This window comes from Astyanax mexicanus, chromosome 5 (assembly GCF_023375975.1).
Source record: "Astyanax mexicanus isolate ESR-SI-001 chromosome 5, AstMex3_surface, whole genome shotgun sequence".
Taxonomy (NCBI): Eukaryota; Metazoa; Chordata; class Actinopteri; order Characiformes; family Acestrorhamphidae; genus Astyanax; species Astyanax mexicanus.
In genome coordinates, this window is record NC_064412.1 from 24,154,081 (window position 1) to 24,176,873 (window position 22,793).

General features: G+C 38.6%; 1 protein-coding gene and 1 long non-coding RNA gene across 3 annotated transcripts in view; one reads left to right on the forward strand and one right to left on the reverse strand.

Annotated features, from left to right (window-relative positions):
* Positions 1 to 764: 764 nt before the first annotated feature.
* Positions 765 to 8,367, reverse strand: LOC111193793 (uncharacterized). The gene is made up of 4 exons (XR_007439315.1): positions 8,284 to 8,367; positions 5,200 to 5,331; positions 1,793 to 1,904; positions 765 to 966 (listed from the first exon to the last, which is right to left on the reverse strand). It is a non-coding gene; the product is annotated as an uncharacterized LOC111193793 (long non-coding RNA).
* Positions 8,269 to 22,793, forward strand: part of raver2 (ribonucleoprotein, PTB-binding 2) — a 108,848-nt gene continuing 94,323 nt past the window's right edge. For both annotated transcript variants that reach the window (XM_007248212.4, XM_022675866.2), the window contains exon 1: positions 8,269 to 8,575. In XM_007248212.4, the coding sequence (XP_007248274.4) occupies positions 8,327 to 8,575 (249 nt within the window). In that variant the 5' untranslated portion in view covers positions 8,269 to 8,326. The remainder of the gene's footprint in view (positions 8,576 to 22,793) is intronic.

A 22,793-nucleotide genomic window follows, 5' to 3' on the forward strand; every position in this document is an offset into this window, starting at 1 on the left:
CAGAACAAAATGTTTAGGGTTGATTAATTTAAACATGGCCATAACAAGGACGACAGAATGCAGGCCGTTAGTGGTCGATGGAGTGTTGATTAAGAACTGCCATCAAAAAGGTAAATGATAAACCAAAAGATGACACTTTAGAGCAATCAAGAAAATTATCAACATCTTTCACAGTGGGCTCATTCATAAAGGTAAATCCCAAAGCCATAAATGTTTACTAACAGTTCTGACCTACATCACTGAATGGCTGTTGGGTCTTGCATTCAGCGTTCAGCCTATGAATTTTCTATAAGAAGAATCTCTCCAAACCCTTCAGGCGGTTGGATGATGCCGGGGCTTGGGATGTAGGTCTTTATTCATTTTGAAATACCAGTTTGAGGCTTCAATTTTTAGGAGACTTGAAGAGGTTTGTGTTAACACTTAGTGAACTACAGTCCATGTAATATTTCAAGGTATGTGAGATTGTGAAGAAATGAGTTGTATGAGGTGTGCATGGTGGGAGTGGGTCTATATAGAAAAACAGAAAAAGGGGAGCAGGTCTGTTCACACTATGGTCCTCCCCCTGCTAGAAGGTCTGCACAGAACTAGAGCACAAACTTATTTATCTAGATCATCCTCCTGCAATCACGCTGTAAGATGTCCAAGCTTTAATGTAAGGTGCAATCAGACTATTGTAACCCCTTTTAACTCAAAGGAAAGAGACCAAACACATTGGGTTTTCATGGGTTTGAAATAAGGAAGACAAAAAACCCACACATGGCAAGAAATGTTCCAAATGTAATTTATTTGGTCACAATAACAGGACATGTTTGGTGTAAACAAAACACAGCATTTGAGAACAAGGTGGTGGTGTTGAATTATTGTTTGGGGCTGCTTTGCTGCAGCAGGGCCTGGCAAGCTCTCAATCACAGATCCATTATGAAATCTCCACTGCATCAGCAGGTGCTTAAGGAAAATGAGACAAATCTGTTACAGAAAAAAAGTTAAAGCAGAGGTGAATAACGTAACATGACAATGACCCAACAAAATGCACTTGAATTCAAACCATGTTGTGCATGCAAGAAAATCAATCACACAGCTGAAAGAATTGTGCATGAAGGAGTGGGAAAAAAACTTTCCAAGTTGACATTAGACTGAAATGATTATAGGAAATGTCTAAGGTAATACCAGCTATAATGACCCATGGTATCTCAAAAGATTTCTACCAAGACATTTACATTTTGATTCATTACATTTCACCAGTTTCATCAGTTATATTTGTTAAATAAGCCTGCTACAATTCCGTCTCGTGTCATTGGTTCAAGAGCATGGCATTAAAAAAAAAAAAAAAAAAAAAAAAAAAAGAGGTAAATGCATTTACAACAGCCTATTAAAAACAGACAACCATTCTAAAACTTGCTGTCTTTCCAAAGTACCCAAACAAGCAATCAAACTGGAACACTGGACAAAAATCATTATTACCTACAATTATCTAGAGAACAAAAAGAAAAAGCTAACTACCATATACTTTCCTGGCAAATAACCAAAATACATGGTGCTTTAGTCCACTAAGCTAGTAAAACTAAACCAAGCAGAGTTCTTTCTAGCCTGCTTGAAACCACATGTGGAACAAACAAACCTCTCACAAAACAAAGTTAACAACCACAGGTAAAATATCTAAAAAGAAAAGCACTTTCCTAAAATAAAGCAGTTAAATAAATATCATTAAAACAAACTTAGGAAACATGCTGGCAAAATACACAATTAACTAGTCCTAACAAAAGCTATTTAAAACAGCACAAGGGCAGCATACCATACTCTCCAACAGCCATCTTGAATTCCTGCATTTAAAAGGTTAGCTCCTCCCCCAATCACACCAGGTAGGATTCTCATTGGTCAGCTGGAATTGCAGTCAGAAGCACTTCCTGCAGCGTGAGAGCCAGGGAGAGAGAAAAAACATAGTGCTTGCAGGTAACAAAATATCTCTAAATTCTGATCCCAAATGGCAAGAACCATTTTTAAATGTTAAAATAAAGTACTGTCCCCATATGAGGACATCGTTTTTAAACTTGCTAGGTCCTTCTAATCCCAAATATCTAGGAGAAATTAAAAATGCACACCAAATAAATATCTGGGTCTCAGGAGATTAAATGCTCATTATAATATAAAATGCTCTAAAAGACAAAGGTTTATATGAGGTGTCCTAATTATGTTAATCTTTTGATCTTTATGGTACGTAAAAGTTACTTAGACCCAGATTAAGCACGGCTTAAATGTGATTTTAAATAGTGAAACACCATTGCCAATATAATTCACTACAAGTATGGCTTAATCCATGTCAGCTCTTCATGTGTAACAGTTTGTCGTGTCCTTTTTAAAATAGCAGTGGGAATCACAGGGCGTTTTACAATACAATATCACAATATGTTGCACAATAATAATGATATCACGATGATATCACGATAATATTGCAAGATAATTCTCCTACGATGCTTCACAGCATTTAACTTACTGAAGAGAATAAAATACTCCTAGAAAAGCAAATACAAGGAATTATGGATTTATTGGTGTCAATTTAGATTGAATTCGATTTTTAGAGCTGATTTGGAGCTGAGAGAGATAAGAGCGCCTATGTTTCAATAAAAGTCTTGATATTTGATGCCATGTAGCGATAAAGTATTGCAAACGAAAACGATACAATATATAAAAATATAGATATTTGGTTGCATCCCTATGCTAAAATATATTTAAGGACTTTACTGCATTTACCTTAAAGATTCCTGAGCAAAACTCTAATTCCTAATTCTATTTGCCTACCTGTGTAACGTGATTCAAATGCGTCACTCTAACAAGAGCTCTAGGTAAGAGACTATTAGTATTAAAAACTGATCCTGTAAGATCAGCTGTTGCAGAAATACTGATAAAAGCTCATCTATCACCAACTATTATGCCCTGCTCAAAATCACAAAAATCACATTTTTCCCTCATGCTGATGGTTGATGTAAACATTGCCTGACGCTGCTGTGCCAAACAATAGGCTGATTAGACAGCTGCATGAATGATTAGGTGTGCAGATGTTCCTAACACCCTCATTGATCAAAGAAATAAACACACCCCAGGTTGCTGCAAAATATATAAATGATTACAGCCAGGTATGGTCTGATTAGATGCTGGGTCTCGCTACAATAAAATGTATCTGAGATTGCCCCTGCTATCCTATAAAAAAAGGCTTTTAGGTAGTGTACCTTTTGGTGAGAGATTACTGACCGTTAGATGTGCCTCATTGATGCACTCAAAAACATTTTGCTCAGATGACAGGTGTCAACAAATTGCCTGCTATCTAGACTGCCTATCTGCAGACCACTTTTTTTGCGTTTGCAGCGATTTCATGAAAAAAAAGGCTGTACTGCTATATGGAAAAGATTCATGTCACCTTTAGCAACAAATTTATCTTTATTGGGATCAGATGAAAGTCGCTTTTCAGTATGGAGGCCTCAAAGTGAGCCCAAGCCACTGCTGGTGTGGTTATCTGAAAAGATACGCATATGGCAATCAGTCAGCTTTAGTAGAAATATGTGCAGGACATGCTATGACCGCATGTTGTCTTTTAGTGGCAGGGCTTCCAACTGGCATATTTCAGCAGGATAATGCTCATCCACGCAAAGCAAGGGTATCCCAGGAATGTCTCCACCAGATTGTAACACTTCCTGGGTCTGCCCAGTCACTAGATTTAAAGTGTTGCCAATCAAGCATTTTTGGAACCAGCGGGGGTGCCAGCTTTGGCAACCTACGACTGTGCACAACCTACATATCCTGAGGCATTATCTGTTGGTAAATGTGCTGCAGAATGCCATATGAAACCTAGATGCATCCTTGCCCAACTGTATGTATCTTATCTCATGCAGTATCCTGTTTATATCCAACCTTACATTTTGTATTAATGTATAAATTGGACCTGAAATGTGATTAAATCTAGCTGAAGCAGAGATGGACCATGCAACATGACAATGACCCTATGAATTCACAGGTAAATCCACCAAAGGAATGACTTAAAATAAATAAATTAAGAGTTCTGGAATGATCAAGTAAAATGAGCTTGAACTGAAATGGGCTATGCGTGCAAGAAACCCAACAAACATCACAAAGCTGAAAGAATTCTGCATGGAGGAGTGGGAAAAACATTTTCCTAGTCAATGTAAGACTGATCAATGGGTATATAGGAAATAATAATGGTAATACCAGGTATAATGGCATAGGGTGTCCTAACTGATTTCTCAGCCTAACACTTACTTGACTAAACCATGCCAGCCTCCCTGGTGACAAAGGCAGTATCTAGTCCTACTGGCCCTGTTATTTAGTTGTGCTCTTCGTATTTAGTTTAAGCACTTGTTTTGTTTTAGGGACTGAAGATCTGAACAGATTTTAGAATCACATTTATGCAGAATATATACAGGAAATACACAGACACCACATACTTTCAAGCAGCACTGTATGTATTAAAAGCCTAAGGGGTTCATTAGCCATTGTTCTCAGTTATTGTTATGTACTGTATTTCCCTGACTGTAAATATGCATGGGCATTGCATTTGCACAATCTGAGGGAAGAGATGCATGCATGAACAAATGGCCGGTGTTTTGGGGATGGAGCATCAGCGCCGCCCCCGCGCTCCACTCAGCGGTCCCGGCTGGAGAAGAGTTCAAGGCCTCATCACATCAGCTCCTTACATAAACGCGCTCGTCCCAGGTGCTCCATTCGCCCGCTGTGGCGCTCGCCGGCGCCCACACGCCACTTTTCCCTGCATTCGAAATATCCTCGTCTCTTCTACTCCCACTCAGCGATGCGCTGAATCACACACACGTTTAGCTGTGCAGATTTGCTCTGAGGGTTCACTGTAGAGCTTGGGGAGTGGAGCGTTCTTGCCGTGGAATGGCTCTCTCTTCCTTTATGAAGCTTTTGGAGGTCACCACTGTGGTGTCGGAATGTGCATACATTTACTGGATTTGGTAACTGCGAGACCACATATATAACATTATAACATTATATAGCATTGCTTTTTGTGGTCGTGTGTGTGTAATCAGCTCTTTGTATTTACCAAATGGCAGGATGATGAACATGGGTGATGTGAGGACATAACATTCTAAATGGCATGGTACAGGTACTAGTTGTCATGTCCCATGACTTTTGCCACATCCCTTGGAAGGTAAAGATTGTTGTACTGACCTGCGAAATAGGCGAGTGGGGTCTCCTGCTCTGAATGTGGATGTGATTTCTGCCGGATTGGCTTGTCTATTCCAGCCACGGACAATTCTAACCAGACATCACCGGTCACAATCATTGCAACCTATTACTGCACTGCAACGGTGTAAAAAGTATTCAAATTCATTACTCAGGTAAACTTATAGATAGTAGAGTTTAAAAATATTCCGTAGAATATTCCGTCAGAACTACTTAAAGTATAAATGTCAAAGTAATGTAACATGTAAAATGCCATTAAGGACAAACACCACCGGGGCCTATAGTGCATTAACTCTCCTTACCTAACCTAATGCCATAATGATTATAATGTTGAGTTAAACGTTTATGCTGAATAATGCTACCTGTTTCAGCTGCATATATGCCCATTGTAAATGAATGAATTTTAATACAATGCAGATATAATAAAGAAGTATACTTTATTGCAACATTTTGCTCTTGAGTCTCTGATCATCAATATACTAGGCTGCATGCATCTGCTATGTTCTTGCTGGAGTGTGTAATCCAATATGGTCTCAGAAAGGTATATATTTATACTTCTCATTCAACCACAATCAAATTCTCTCTATCTGGATGGAGAGATTTATCTGGATAGGGTTTTTTCTTTTTTTGAATGATGAGAAGCTGGAATGAAAACAAACCTAAATAAAATAATATATAAACAATATACAGATAACAAAATATGGTAGTAAATAAATAAGGTAATGCCTACTATGACATACACTTTTTCCAGTATACACATGATCCATCTGGCACCCACTATCAGACCTCACTCAAACTCTGATAACACAGATGTGGGCATTCCAAAACTGTCCTTCAAGGCAACACTTAATGATATCCCATGACTTTTGGCATGCCATTATAAAAAGATTTCCATTGGGCTGCTGAGTTCAGGGTCAGGGCTGTGTGTAGGTGTAGATTTGAAAATGTTTCAATGAGTTTCAGAAAAACAAGTAAATGGAAATACCCCACAGAGCTTAAGAGCAAAACAAATCATATGCTGAATATGACATAACTGGGGAAGGCCAGTCAGTAGTCAGGCATTGCATGTTCCTGTGGTTGTGGCACATTTGAAACCAGTAAGTCTGTGCCTGTCAGAACTATGACTGACTGGTATTACAGTAAAGAGGGGCCATTTCTACAAACAAACACCCTCTATCTCTTTCTTGCTTTTCTGAGCGTGTCCTGCTGTTCTCGATTAAACAATAGACAATTTAGAAATAATGCAAACTGCTCTTGCCTTTGCTCTTTTCCAGAGCATTGCTGAGGTGTTTTGCAGTGTGCTGCTAGAAATGAAAAGCCTTCATTCATGGGCATGTTGAGGGCTTCTGCAAAAGAGAGAGAGAGAGAGAAAAAAAAAAGAGAGGGAGAGAGAAAGCGCCAAAGGATGGCATTTAATGCTTAGTCTGTGCACACCCACGAGACACGGCCTGGCGCTCCGACACCCTGTCATTCATTCCCACATCAAATGCAGCTAAACAAATGGAAGATTTTCGACTGGTTCCATTTGGAGAGAAATTCAGTGTGTGCTGTCTCTTCAGTTTTCTCTTTGAATTCTCTGTTAACAACTGATGAATTACTTTTCGGGAATTGATGTCAAAGCAGCCACATAGCTGTGGGTCAGACGAGAAAAATTTGGACTGGTTTACTTTTTGCTTTTCCAGCTTTATAAGATGTGGATGGACTGACATGCGTGTGCATGTGTTTGTGTGTGTGTGTGTGTTTGTTCGTGTGTGTGTATATGTGTGTTTGTGTGTTAAAGGTTACAGCAGCAGTTCAAAGATAAATGGTTATCAGAGATGGATCAGGCTGCAGAGAGCAGCTATTAGAAATTTATTTGACCCACTGCACTGTTCAGATTTCTATCAGTGGGGGTCGCCAGCTGTACTAGAGAGAGAAGACCTGAGAGGGTCATTCTCTCCCTGTATCGCTTTCTCTCCGTCTCTCTCTCTCTCTCTCTCTTTTTCTCCCTGTGTCTATCTCTCAGACTCTTTCTTTTTCACTCTTACTGTCATTCCTTCTCTCCTTTCTCCCTCCCTCCCTGTAGCTATCTCTCACACACTTTCCTTTTCTTTTTCTCTCCTCTCTTTCTTTCACTCTCCCTGTTTCTCTCTCTCCCTCCCTGGATTTATCTCACTCTCTCACACACTTTCTTTCTTATTCCCTTTGTCCTTGTATGTATCTCTCTTTCTCACTCTCTCTGTATTTCTCTCCCTGTATCTCTTTATTTCTTTCTCTCTCTTTCTCTCTCGCTCTAATTCTCCCTGTCTCCCTCCCTTCCTGTATCTATCTCACACTTTTTTTCTCTTTTTCTCTTTCTCACTTTCATTCTTTCTCTCTCTCTCTTCTCTTTCACTCTTCCTGCCCCTTCTCTCTCCCTCCCTGTATCTGTCTCTCACACACTTTCTTTCTTCTTACTTTCTTTACTTGCATTGTCTCTCCTCTCTCCCTGTATTTCTCTCCTTTACTCTCTCCTTGTATATTTTCCTCTCTCTCTCTCTCTCTCTCTCTCTCTCTCTCTCTCTCTCTACCTGCAACTCTTTCTCCCACTTTCATTCATTCTCTCTCTCTCTCACTTTTTCTCTCTCTCTCTCAGTATTTTTGTAATTATTTATTTTTAACTCTTTTGATTGGAGATGGCATTAGCTATGACTAAATGTTTTTTTTTTTTTGTAAAAGCATACACAATAAAATGTTTTTTTTTTGCTGTTTAGCCATCTTTACCAGAAAATAACCCAAAGGTATACACTTTCACAGACTGGTTTAATACAAATAGTTAGCAAAAGATAAATAAGGAGGTACTGTCCAATTATAATACAGTAATAACAACAATATAATTTATTAGAACAATATCAATATTTAAGATTATTACCGGAACTGATATAAGTGTAAACATATACGTAACTTTTTAAAAAATATATCGTCAAATGAAAAAGTGGTCGTGGTCGCGCTCTCTGTGTGTGTGTGTGTGTGTGAGAGAGAGAGAGAGAGAGAGAGAGAGAGAGAGAGAGAGAGAGAGAGAGAGAGAGAGTGTGGATGGGTTTGGCGCACCTAGCGCTGCTGCTCCGGCTCACTCTCCACAGAGCGCCTCAAAATGGCGGCAGCTTCTTCCATCCAGCCGCCTGATCCGCTCGCCGTCAGCCAGCGCAGCTCGCCGCGCCCCCGCTCCGAGAGCCCCGAGAGCCGGCAAGAGGAGGACGCGGCGGCGGAGGGCACCATCCTGCGGGACCTGCCCGACCTGGAGCCCGAAGAGATCGAGAAGAGGCTGGAGAAAACTCGCCGGGAGCTGAGCAACAGGAGGAAGATCCTCATCAAGAACCTGCCACAGGACGCGAGCAGCCAGGTAACCCTGACTAACTACCGCGGAGCTGAGGGTCCAGACTGCCGGAAAAGTTCTGCACCCTCTCCCGCTTCGCCTGTGCGTGTGGGAGAAAGTGTTAAACAGGGCGGCGGGGTACTTTTTCTGCGTGTTTAGGCAGTTTGGTCAGTTATGGTATAGTGCAGTGTGTTATGTTCGCTCGCTGTTAAAGCGGCTGGGAGATGCTCGGGAGAGACCGGTAACGCTGCGGACCGCCGGTCACTCACTCTCTCTCTCACATCGTCTGAACACAGACAGCCGGAGTTAAGCGAGAGACGGGGCTGAGTACGGGCTGATTAGTACAACTCTCCCATACACTAACTATCGTTACTTTATTTACTATTTTTAATGTAGTGAAATATGTTCGCTATGTGTTTTTATCAGTCAGTCAGTCGGACGCTGTCTTGCACTTGTTTATCCCAGATAACGTTCATCTTCCACACCTGATGCGTTGAAACAACGTTGATTTAACTACAGCGTTAGAATTCATTAGCTCTGTGTGAACATCGAGCTTGCGTTTATTGAACGTTTTTTTGTGTGTATTCCTTATTTAAAACTTTCTGAACACTTCTATTAATATAAACTTGTTTTCTTTGCATTATTTGATGTCTGAACGCTATGCATCTTTTTTTGTTATTTCAGCCATTTCTCATTTTCTGCAAATGAATGCTCAAAATGACAATATTTTATGTGGAATTTGGAAGACATTTTATTTAAACATAAACCTAACGCCAATTAGCCAAGTAACCCGCTCGCTAGCTTACTTGGTAGTTAATAAAATGTATTTAATGTTGACTATAGTTGTGTTTTTCTGTGACGGCGTCTGTCCAAAAACTCATGGAAAATACTCGTACTAAATGACTAGCTAGAATATTCAGCTTCTGTCAAGCTTACCGTGTCTCTCACGCTGACCCAAACTCACAGACAGTGAGGATAGATATCTCCGTATTTTACAGTGTTAAAGGAGCTGCTGGCTAAGCTAACGGCTATTTTTTTACACTAAAATAACTGAGGCTGTAAATCTGAGAGCGTTAGCGCTGCCTCCATCTGAAGCGTTTCCCCCGCGCTGCTGCTGCTGCTGCTGGGGCTGAGGCTGAAGGAATGTCACACAGAGATTTTCACCGGCATCTGGTGACTATCACAGCGAAAAAACACCTCTCAAGCTGAGAATGTAAACTCTGCTGAGCTGTGGTTTCCTTGAGGAGCGTATATTTCAATGTTGGTTCACATAATTTCAATGTAATTTAGGAGAAAAGTGTGGTTTTTGAAGAGTAAAGGTTTTAACTAAACAAAGGTAGCTAGCTGATTGAGGTAAAATAGAAGTCCTTCCCTTTAGAGCTTTACATGAGTAAAAGTACAAAAGTATTTCAAAAAAAGTAAAAAATACTATACATTTTAATGGCCACAGTATAGGGGCCATAAACCGAGACTGTTCTGAATGGCCAGACCAAAAAAATCTCCTCAGTTCAGCTCATTCAGTTAATTTTACCGTTTAACATGTCTTAAACACAGGTTAACAAATGTGTGCGTTTTCTTTTACTATATCTATACATTCTGTACATTCCATTATTTATGGAGTCACAGGCACTTTAAACTCTGACTATACTGATTGTGCACTGTAAACCTGCACTGGTTAGTGTAAGACTAACAGTATGTCTAAGCGGTCAAAACAGTTTTAAAACTAAGTGTGTGTCGAAGTTGTTGAAGTGCTTTGCTTTTATGCACACACAAACCAAAAGCAAAAAACTGCTTTGCATGTCGTGGAGTAAAAGTAAAAAGTCTCTCAAAATGGAAATACACAAAAAAACAACTTAAGTACCGTAACAAATTACATTTACTAGGATACTACTTGTTGCTCTTCATTCTTATTTTAATTCAATAATGTAGTGGAAATTTTATACTGCGCCTTTTTCTTTTTCTTTGACTTTCAGGCTTCCAGAAACAATCAAAACAGTTTTAGTCAAGTATATCTTACTTGTACTGAATCACTGACTTGACTTAAGATGACTGATATCGAAGTTGTTATATTAGTCCACCCCCCCACACTCATACAATAATGTATTGCATATAATACATTGGTAGTAGCAGGTAAGAAACCATGTTTACAGCAGGGTACAGTAAGTTAAACAGAAGTGAAGTACACATTGATGTGGTTTTACAGAGGAAAGATTAAAAAATTTCATGTGGTCAAAACAGGATTGCATTTTAATAAAACTTGTGAACAGAATCAGATTATGGTTCATGATAAAACTGCTCACTCTTCAGCCTCACAGCTAAAAGCATCACTGAGACTCTTTAGTCTTCACACCTAAATGTCCAATTTAAGGGCCAAGTTTGGTTTACACAGCAGTTGCAAATGCACTAAAGAACTTTGACGAGCATGTCCTGTCATAGTCACCCTGTGGGTAGGTAGGCTGCATCTTCTTATGCTTGACATGGAATGGTTTGTAGAACATGTTAGTGTGTTGTCAGTGCGGTGAGCTACCTTTGCAGATGCCCCTCTTCCAAAATCCAGTTCCCTTCCAGGGCATGTCTGTCCTGCAGCACGATTGCGTCCATATTGCTGCATGACCCATTGAGTCCTATTTCAGCACACCCTTGGTTATTTTTCTTCCTCTATTGTTTATTGGGTGATGATAGCTTGCTTCAACTTGGTGTAATTGGTTTTCACACTTCACACAAAACAAATCATTATTCAGTTAATCCAAACTAGATCCTACGCCTTTTGTCTGTCCAAATATTGATTCTCTGGTTCGGGCCACACCTTTTAGGCCTGCTATTTTATAGTCTGAAGGTCCAGACCAAACAAGGTACCATTTCTCCAATCCCGCATTTTTTGCTGATATTGTCCCAAAACTGACACCAAACCTTAAGTTTGCCGTTTTCATGAAGTTAATACATTAGCTCTGAACACTGGATTTTTTTTGGGATTAGTGCTTAGACCAATATATCTAATGAGTCCATACCAATTTAAGAGGTTGTATTCATCATATTCGTTTAAATTTCTTAACTACTATGCAATTAGAGTTCAAATAGCAAGAAAAGGGTGGAAGCTGCCAATCTGTTTAACTGATCTTTCAGATATTTTTTTAAACAAGACCCATTAAATATTTTAATAGATTGATGTTCATGGCAGAGGCTTGAAAAGGCTATATTTTGTAGGTGAAGGCAGTGTGAAGCCAGTGGCAGTGGCATTTCTCGCTGAAGCTTTGCACATTATTAGTGCCTGTAAACATGATGGATGCTGGGACCTTGAGCAAAGAGCAATATTTCCAGAGCCGGAGACAGCTCAGACATTCGAGGGCGGCTCGTGGTTCGTTTTCAGTCTCTTACAGGCAGGTAAGAAGGATCACCCTGTCTGCAGTGAGGGAAATAGACATTAGTGTTGGTGGTGTGTACATGTACAGTCAGTGCGTGAAGGGGGTACTTTTCATTTCTGTTAGAGAATATTGGTGAGGTGCAGTTATCTGCATGTTTTGCACTCTTGGCGTCAGTGGTTTAGTGGTTAGGTTTAGTGGCAACCAGCCGTTATGATGGGGACAGTTCATGCCATGAAAGATTGCATCTTAAAGATCAACATCAGACTTTTACACAACATAAAGTATGCAATATATGTTACAGCATCTTAAGAGTATCAAGCTTCTGTTTACTGATGTATCACATCAGTATTTCGACAACCAAAATAAACCTAAAGTGTTCAGGGTAATTTATAACAAGCAGTGACTAATTTGTTTGAACCTATACAGGGCAAAGCTCCACACTGTGCCAGTTAACATTTTAGTATTTTGATATTCATACCTGGGTCATTCTCCATTTGGAGTGGGAATTCAAGTGGATACATTTTAAAAAATCTATTTAATTTGTCCCAGAAACAAACAATCTTAAATAGTCTATTAACAACTCCACTTACCAAATATGCAAAATGGAGAGCTTAATTCCAAATAGATATATATTTTAACATAAAATGCAAAGTTTTGGTCAATTTGTCACTGGTGTTACCCCATCTTGAAGAATTTATTTTCGTCATCAATTTATTTCTTTTTAATTGAAATTACAATGTAGCTGAATGTGATAAAGAAATTCCATTCATCTTACATGTTACCAAAGTGTGTTGATACACAAGCACTGAAAATAACAAAAATAAAGCAGTCTTTCTATATACCTAAAGGCATCTTCCTATACTATTTAAAAATATATACATTTTTGTTCAATAAACATGAACATTTAACTGCTTAACTCCAGTTAACTCCAACATTTCATGCAGGATTTCATGCACATTGGTTATGTGACGAGATAATTAACATATGTAAAGCGCCTTTGAAATATAATTAAAAAAAAGAAAATTAAAGAAATCATAAGGAAAATGTGATTTTAATCTTAGATTAACTGTGAAAATGTATATACCGACTCCTGGAATTGTCCCTAATATTTTAGGCTTTTTTTTTGCCCTCCAACCTTTGTGACACGGTTTTCCACTCCAAATGGAGAATGACCCAACTCTAGTTCAGAATAACCGGTAGGTATCATATACCTTATAGCAAACAGCAACGCTTACACTATCTACCCTGTCATTAAGTATCAGTGAGTAATCCAGCTCAGAAAAACGCAAAAGTTTGCATTGCAGCTAACTGAGCTAACATTGCTGAGGCCAGCTGTTGTGTCTGTTATCATCTGAGCTTTATTTTGAACTTTTGGCTTCATAACTCAAGTTCAAAATAACCGACATACAAACATGATTCACATATCATAGCGAATGACCAATGGAATGGGCTAAATCATTCAGAGCTGATGCCTTATTACAGAGCCGGTTCAGAGTCTGAATTCTCAGTCTACACAGAGTTTCTGTGTTTTTTAAAGTGCCCAAACACAACAGATTACACAATTACCCACGAAAATGAGCAGAGCTAATGTATAAATCTTCTATTGGCATATTTTGCATTGTTGGTATGTATGTTGGAATGTTTAAAGTATGTGTTCAGTATTTTTAAATCAGAGCCTTGTAATTGCTTTATATTTGAAAAGCAAGACAAAAGTACATTTAGGCTATTTAAGGGTGTCAAAATGGCATAATTAACAATATCATTAGGTCAAATTGTTTAGTTTTGTTTTGGTTCAGTTTTGCTAAAAAATGTCATCACTTCCACACAAATTAAACCTGTTTATTAAACACAGTATTAAAGAAACAGAATCAAATTATTTTAAAACAATGTATAAAGTGAAATTAAGTAAGTTCAGGGCACTGCGTCTTTTCAGTCTAGGAGTCAAATATACACCACTGAAGTGATTAGGTCAGACAGCGATGACTTATCAGTGAGGACACATGTCGTGCAAACCACCTCAAGCTCATCTTGCTGTCTCTCGTTCCTTCTGTTGCTCTCGCTTTTAGACACACACGCACGCACACACACACACTCTTTTTCTCGGCTTGTATCTTTTTTACACAGCTTGCATCTTATTGGAACATGAATGGAGCATATATGTCCTCTTACGTTGAACGTCCTTTTTCTTTAACATATTTAATTAAACCTATTTTTCTGATTTCCATACAAAGTCAGACCTTATTTGTCCTGAAAATCTACATAAACAAGTACATACAGATACAGACACACATGGTGCATCTCATGTATCTCCCTCTTTTGAATTATTCAGATCCTCACTGGAACAAGTAATGCCAGGCACAGGTTGGGGCAACAAAGACACACACGGGGAATGCAATTAAGTGATTGGCTCCCGGTCATGTGACGAATAAGAAATAGCTTCCTCCCTCTGTTCAGCTCATTCAACCCTGCATTGTGTCAGTAGTAGAGGTGTGCCAAAAAATCGATTCACATAAGAATCTTGATTCTCATTTACTACGATTCAGAATCGATTTAAAATGTCCCAAAATCGATTCTGAGGGGCGGGTTTTAGACTGATTTTGGGCTGGGTATTTTTGTTGGACCTGGCAACCCTGGGGATAGCGCTTGTCCTTTCAAACGGAGATCTTCCAGACACACACAGAGCGTAGGTGTTTGAGAATCACCGGTAAGATGGCAGAACAAGCACTATATTACCTTAGATTAACGTGTAGTTTCAATGTTTTATGGCAGAATGCTTCATAACAAGCATAAAAAAGATCGCTAGTAGTTAGTTTCAGTAACTGTTAGCTAGCTAACTAGCTAACTTTCCAGTTCCACCTTAAATAACGCTACAGGTGGCAGCGGGCTGCAGCATTTAAGGCGGAACGGAAAAATACAATAAGCTAATCAGAGCTAATTTCAGCTCCTCATCACAGAGGAATTAAGGAATGGACCATATGAATTAATTTCTCCACCTCCTGCCCCCTTTCTGAAGAAATACAACGACCTTAAATTAACTAGTTAATCAGCAGCTGCTCCTGAACTTTAGCGCTCCACTGCTATCATCACATCAGCCCAGCAGCGTCACCTACACACCACCGCTAGTAGCCTGGTAATAAAGCAGTGTTATTTATTATTTATTTATTGTTCATTAACGTCATTGTGATATCCCAGTGATTCCTCTGTCACTGAGGACCCACATTCCTGCACATTTTATTGTTTTTGTAACACATTACCTGCTCCAGGACCAGTGTATATTATGGAGGGTTTTTTTTCAATAAGATTCATAAGCCAGAAGCAGAAATTTTTATAATTCAAATCGTTTTGAATCAAAAATCGATTTTGAATCGAATCGTGGCCCCCAAAATCGGAATCGAATCGAATCGTGAGATAGTAAACGATTCCCACCCCTAGTCAGTAGCAGATGTTAAACACTAGAAACTGGACACACACACTCAAACACACACACACACACCCTCTCTCTCTCTCTCTCTCTCTCTCTCTGCCTGTCTCATCACTCTTCCTTGTCATACACCAGATATTTCCACAGTGTGGGTCGATGGTTTATCTGTGTTGTTGCCCTGAGCCCATGCTGGCTTTGAAATTGTCACTTGTTGTGAAGTTTGTGAGTAATAGACAATAAGCAGTCATTAACCAGCATGTATCGCTCAGCCTTTCCAGGAAGCATCGCTTCTTCTCTTCGCCATGGCTCTGAAAAGCTACTGTGTTTGTCTGAGACTTGGCTGTTGACCGGTGCAGCCGCACAGCTTCGGGAGATCTTTATCTCAGTGGAGTGTGCCAGTGAAAGTGTGGCCCTGAGGCTCCACTGACTGGCTGCCTATACCTGTATGTACACTTGATACAGGTTGGTCTATAAAACTAGTTTTAGGAGTGGGCCAAAATATCAATATCACAATTTATCATATTTTAGTTTGCAATACATTATCGATATGTTGCATCAAATATCAATATTTATATTGAAACATAGCTGCTCTAAACTCAACCCCAAAAGTTGCTGTTTCATAACTCCACGTTGTGGCACTAATCAAATGAATAGGGCAAACCTATTGGTTGTCAAATTCTGTGAAACTGACACCAATAAATCCATGATTTCAGGTCTTCTTGTTTAGAAGTATTTTATCCCCTTCAGTAACACAGACGGTGTAAAGAATTGTAGAGAATTGTCTTGATGTATAGAGTATTGCAGAATCACAGTAGCATGATATCATATAGTGAAATACCCTGTGATTCCAACCGCTATTTGTCACACATTTAGCTAGCTAGGTAGCTTCATGAGCAGTGCAATTTTAGTCATAAATTTACCTCAGCAGTGCAATTTAAGTCATAAATTTACTTCAGTCTTGCTATTCTAATCATATGTTCACTTACGTGGTGAGCCCATTAATCTGAATGAACTGGTATGCTGATTTGTTTAAAAATTGGGGTTTTATTCTATTTATGTATTATTTATTTAGGATATTTTTAATATTTAACAGACAAAAGTCTGAATATTCCTATTGAATAAAAGTTGCTTTTTAAAAGGGTGTACTTATGTTTTATTATGTTATATATTATTTTTGGGCTGGACAATACCTCAATATCTCTATATATTGCAATATGAAAAGTTTCAATATTGGTGCTATTATTTTTCTGATATTTCAGTATACATTATTAACAGCATGGTTGGTTACAAGGAGCATTATATGAATTGGCAAGTTTGTAGGTACAGAAGTCTGTTGTGGACAATTTCTGTAGCTTTTTCTTTGTTCATATTGATATCAGAGTTTGGTAAGTTGGTAATTAAAAAAATATATTGTTATATAAATTTTCGCCATATTGTTCTGCCCTGTATTATTATTATACTGATTGCACAAAGTGGTTTTAAAATGACAATAATAATTTCAATATTGCAATTATTCCTAGAACAGTGTATCATCCCAAATAAATTGTCTTTGTGACATAAACAATATTTGTTTAGCAAGTGACAACAGTAATGTGCAGGTAGAACTACTGAAGTCTGTTTAATTTGTGACCACAAAAATCTACCTTTTGTTTTCGTATCGGTGGGTCCCTAATGTAGGCGCACCCCTCATGTGTGCTGAAGCGAGTGACAGCAGTCTGCCTGCCTTTCAGGGACTCGGCGTCCGCTTCTGCTTAAAGAACACAAAAGCGCGTCAGCCATGCGGCTCTGGAAGTGCTACATAACTGCTCTCTGTGATTGCGATTCATATCAGCCCGCAATCCTGAGGACCCCATGGACCTCATTTATATATTTTTTTTCTTCTTAGGTGCACCTGATTCAATTCACCAGCGAATTAACAAGCTCTTCCTGAGCTGAGTCAGGCCTGGTGGAGCAGAGAAATCACAAAAATGTGCAGTGCATGTGGTTTCGGGGGCTGACTTTGAGAGTGAATGCTGTAATGTTACATAAGGGAAATATCAGACACAGTCTAGCTCAGTGGTTCCCAACCTTTTTCTTCAGGGACCCATATTTTTACCATTGTAAGCTTTGGTGACCCAACATAACACCCCCCCCCCCCAAATGTAAAAGATGTAAGTGTATAATTGGGTTGGGGGGGGGGGGTGGGGGGTTAGAAATGACAAATAAAAACTGACATTTACTATAGATGAATAAAATAAACACGTAAAAAAGGAAAAATTGATACATAAAACATAAGGAATTTTTATCTTATGAAGAAAAAAATAATTAGATCAATAAAATAATACAACTATTTAAAATGAATAAAAAATAATTTATATAAAATAAAAACAAACAAACAAAAAAAAAGAATAATATCAGTTTCAGTTTCAAATCAGTAAAACAGCTCACCAAAACCTCAACCTGTCCAAATATTGGACAATAATTGATTAACTTTACAGGCCCTCACTAATTTTCATTTATTTAACTAAACTGAGTTTTATATTCTTATATTATTATATTATTATATTCAGCCTCGCGCTGAATTCAGCTCCGCGCTGCCGGAGAGAGCGCCCGCGCGCGCGCCAGAGAGAGAGAGAGAGACAGAGAGAGCGCAGCGCAGCGCGGCGAATTTTGCTTACCCTAGACTATATATAGTATTAAAATTAAACCCCTTAAAATCAAGAGGGCTTCGCGACCCATCGTGGATCTTTGGCGACCCATAGGTTGGGTCGCGACCCATAGGTTGGGAACCACTGTTCTAGCTAAGGTGTAAGGGCTGAATCTTTAATTATTGCTTCTTCATAGTCTACTCAGCCCTTATATGAGGCCAGCTTCCAATTCAAGGCATTTGGAGGCTTCAAGCTAAATAAAAATTAACTTTTTTTGGCTTCCTGATGGATAACTATGCTTCATAATTGCTGAAGTTTCATATTTTGCTGGCTGCAGGAATCACGAACCAACACAGTGTACCAGTACTGCCAACAGTGTTGTACTTTCCTGCATTAATTGTCACAGAATTTAAATGGAGGGAAGATCAAACAGTCTGTCATTGTATTCTACTCACAACTAGTCCTTGTCTCGGGGCCCCAGGCCAGCTTGGGGCCCTAGGAAATGGATTGGTTTGCTTGCCTTGTTGCAACGGGCCTGTACGAGACTGCAGATGTAAGTGAAAGTTCAGAAGATGTGGAAAATCAGTTTTAGGACCGTGTTCTAGAGGTGTGCCAAAGCACAGTGTCATATGGTACCATTGTATGAGTAGCATATTGTCCTTGTGAATGATATTCCCACTATCTCATAGCCCACAATCAGGCCATTTCCTGTTGCCACCCACTAGCACTCCCCCTGTGAGGAATCACATACAGCAAGCCAACCTTCTTTTCAGGCTGAGGGCTGTTAGACAGCTGAACGTGCTGTCGGAGAGCTCTAAATGCCTGTTCTGTTACCTCAGCTAATAGTTGCATGCCCAGGCTAGCAAGGTGCAAGATGATGAGAGGACTCAGGATCAGTTGTGCTCTCTTGGACTCCCAGCCAAGGAAGATTTTGGCATAACTGTTACCTGAATATTTGTCCAACATTCTATTTATTTATTGATTTGTTTGTTTGTCCCCAAAAAGTCCATTTTAAAATCGTTTCTAATTCTAGTAATGAATGTGTTCAAGCATCTAAACCTGTGCATATGACTGTAAAAACCCAGTCTGGCTGGATCAGGCAAATCTCTCAGTACACTGCAATTGAAAAAACAGGTTTTAGCCCACGTTTTACAGATTTTGTTTGTATATTTTTCAGATAGGGATGCACTGATCCATCATTTTTTACTACCAAAATCGATACATTCAGCTCTGCATTTGTCTTGTAGCCCTTCTGGGCTCGAAGCTGTTTTCATCTATCAAAAGTATTGTCAATATTTACATGCATTTAACTCTCTCTAACTCAGAAGGTTATACAGCATTAAAGAAGGATGCAGAGGCTGCAGCATGCTGTGTTTTGACTGCTGTAATGTTCCATACCTGGTAAACCGGGGTGTGGAAATAGGACTAAGGAATGGGGAATAGGCAGTGCAGGGAAATCCAAGGGTCCTTTGAATGCTAAAAGAAGGATCTCATTACATAAGTAAATGTGATATTTCTCTCATGAACATGTTCAGACACACATTTCTTTGTTGTTTTGAAAAATTAATTGAATAGAAACACTGTCATACTTCATTGAACCAACTTAGGAAATTATTCACTTGTTATTCCCCTTGGAGTTACGCCAATGCCAGGATGAAAAAAACCTTGTTGAAAAGCAGAATGGGGAATAATTATAATAATGTGTTGTTGTCATCAGGAACATGTGCAAGTGTGTATCTGCAAAATAAAAATGGCATCATTTGTGGTCCTGCACTAATACGACCCCTATCAGAGCAAATAATTCCATGCTGAATAAAGAATATGGGAGTCTTCTGCGTTATCATTTGCGCAGCGCGAAAGAGCCTCCGAGCAGCAGTGAGTTATTAGTCAAGACTTCTGCGAGACCCGCAGCCAGACCCCAGACTGCCACAGCCTAATGCTAGAACATTTAGCAATGCGTGTGAGGATAATAAGAGTCTTTATTGATCGTGAAATTGGTTTGTGGGAACAAGTTTGCTTGTCATTGCACACACTGCAGTCAATCCACACGAGATATCAGATTTTTATGTCTGCCAAGCTAATATAATGCATGTGGTGCAAATGAGCCTCCTGACCAATTCCAGTTCTGGATATCTGTGGGTGTGTGGTTTGATGAATGAGTTAGAAGTGTGAAAATGCGATGTAACATAATGTATCATTCAGTATGAGCTTCTTAATTTAGTGTGCACCAGCATTAAACAACGCATTTAATAAACTGGAACGAAAAGTACATATTTTAATTGCTGATTATGATTAATAATGTATAATACATCGAAATGGCTAAAGAAACCAGCAGTAAAGGAAGAGTATTCTTTCTTAAAAAAAAAAAAAACATTTACTTAAGTTAAGTGCAGAAAGGAAACACAACGTTTAATCCTATCCACAAACAAGTGACTCTTATCTAGTGGATTGGGTTAATTTAAGCATATTTGAATGGAAAGGGTGTAAACTGTTTTAATCCCAGTCCACACAACTCTAAACGCTTAATACACAGGCATCACATTAAAAACACTGTGTTTTTTAGTGCATCAGTAATATTTTCCCCATTTATTGTTAAATAAGCTTTACACTAAACAACTGTATGTGTGCGCTGGTCTGGACCTTCTTTCTGTATTTACTTTCTTGCTCCTGTGGCAGACTGCTCTGACCAGAGAGAGAAGAGAACACGCTTGCATCACTTGTTGGGCAGCATTTTGGTGCATTAGGGTTTGTGCCTGTGTGAAAACAAACCAAACTGAGAGAGAAAACGCTTCAAGTAAACAAGTAAACAAAACACTCCTAAAAAAGGGCCGTGATGGTAAAAGAAAAGCAACAGGGATAGTGCTGGAGACAGTGTGGTACTCAGATGGCCGATCGTTTTCACATTTTTTGGGGATGCCCAGAATCGGCTGGCTTTTGGCAGGAGATTGTAAAATGCTACAGTTCAGGGGTGTCAAACTCATTTTTACCAAGGGCCACATCGGCATAAGGGCCAGATGTAACTTATAAATGTGACAAAATGTAACCAAATGTAATATAAAATGAATGCAACTACTCCTTAATGTTAAATAAGTCTGAATATATTGCTTATTCAATCAAAATCTTACAGTTGCATGAAAAAAATATGGTTGCTTGTTGCTCGCTTATAACATAAATCCTTTTCATTTGTCCTGTTGTAAAATCCACAAACTCTATCAATCAAGGATCAAACTATTCAAGTGAATAATATGATATTTATAATATAATATTTTTCCATAAGCATACTAGGATGAGAGAGCGCGCACGCGAGAGAATGAGGGCGCAGTGCACATGAGATAGAGAGACAGAGCACTTACGCGAACTAAGCTGTGACCCTCGTACCGTGACGTTTGAAAAAAAAAAAAAAAAAAAAGTACCGTTACACCCCTACTAAGACCTTTCAAGCTCTCACAGACCACATAAAAGGAGGTTACGGGTTGACGTGCTGAAGTGGATTTGTTTGGAATTGAGTTCGATTTTTTATGAGAAATGTGCTGCAATTAGTAGGAAAAAATTATAAATACGTGCTTAAAATATTGTTGGCAGCAAGTAAAAAACTGTAACCAGAAAATTTTCAAAATCTATGCAATGGAAAGACTTTTATGGCGTTTATGTTGCAGTTAAGATTGAATCAGTTTTTAAAATACAACATGTAAACTGACTCTGTAAGCAATGTGGTACCCTGTATTTCAGCCTTTGTTTCTGTTTTGTTTTTTTATTATTAATATATACAGTATATTTTTCTTATATAAACGTGATATATTTGTAAACACCTGTTTATATTTGTATCTACATATACTATCCCTTTGTGTTTATCTTCATATTGTTTTTTAACAACAACCTCATTAACTGATTCAGACTAGAGAAACAAACCATCTGCAAAAGTTCCTCCACAAACTCTTTTACTTAAAAAAAGAAAAATCTAAATATTCCTTTGAGTTATTATAATTCTATATAAACCATTACCTTTACTAAAGACCCCTTGATAAACACTTGTTTTAAGTGCACAGCTGTAATTGCTTTAGTAGTAATTTGTCTATATCTTGCAGCACTGCGGGAGGTGTTAGTGTGTGCGCTGGGATGCTTTTAAATTGCATCTCAGGTTTAACTTTGGCCTTTACAAAAGTGTTGTAAGTGCAAGCAGCATCTGATTAAATCACTGTGCACTGTGGCGTCTGTGTGTGTGTGTGTGTGTGTGTGTGTGTGTGTGTGTGTGTGTGGGTGAGATATAGAGAGATTGAAAGAGAGAGAGAGAGTGTACAGACTATTATACAGTACCAGGGGAATTAACCCAGTGAAGTAAAGCACCGCCCCTCTCTCTCTCTGGTCTGCCAGATGTTATGTTCCAATAAATTCTGCATGATTCTTTACAATTAAATACTTGCACTACATACTATGTTCAGTACTAAGTAGGCCTGTCACAATAATTCGATTCAATCGATTTATCGTACAATAAATGAACATGACCTCAATAATATTTGATAATCGTGATATCGTCTATTTGGTTTGATTTGTATGATTGTTTAACACATATATAACAGTGAACAGTATTTTAGCCAGTCATTCTTCAATAACTGTGACTCCTTACACACCGTAGGTAAATAAATAAGTATATCATTCCTAAACCATATAAAATAAATGAATAATTCAAATTTTGTTGTCTTTAAAAAGTGTATACTTGCTTTTTTTATGCTGTTCTGTTATGATTTTGTCAGTGGCATTTAATAGTCTGAAAATGACAAAAATATCATGTATCGCAATAATTTCTGGGAAGATATATCGTCCACAAAAAAATCTTA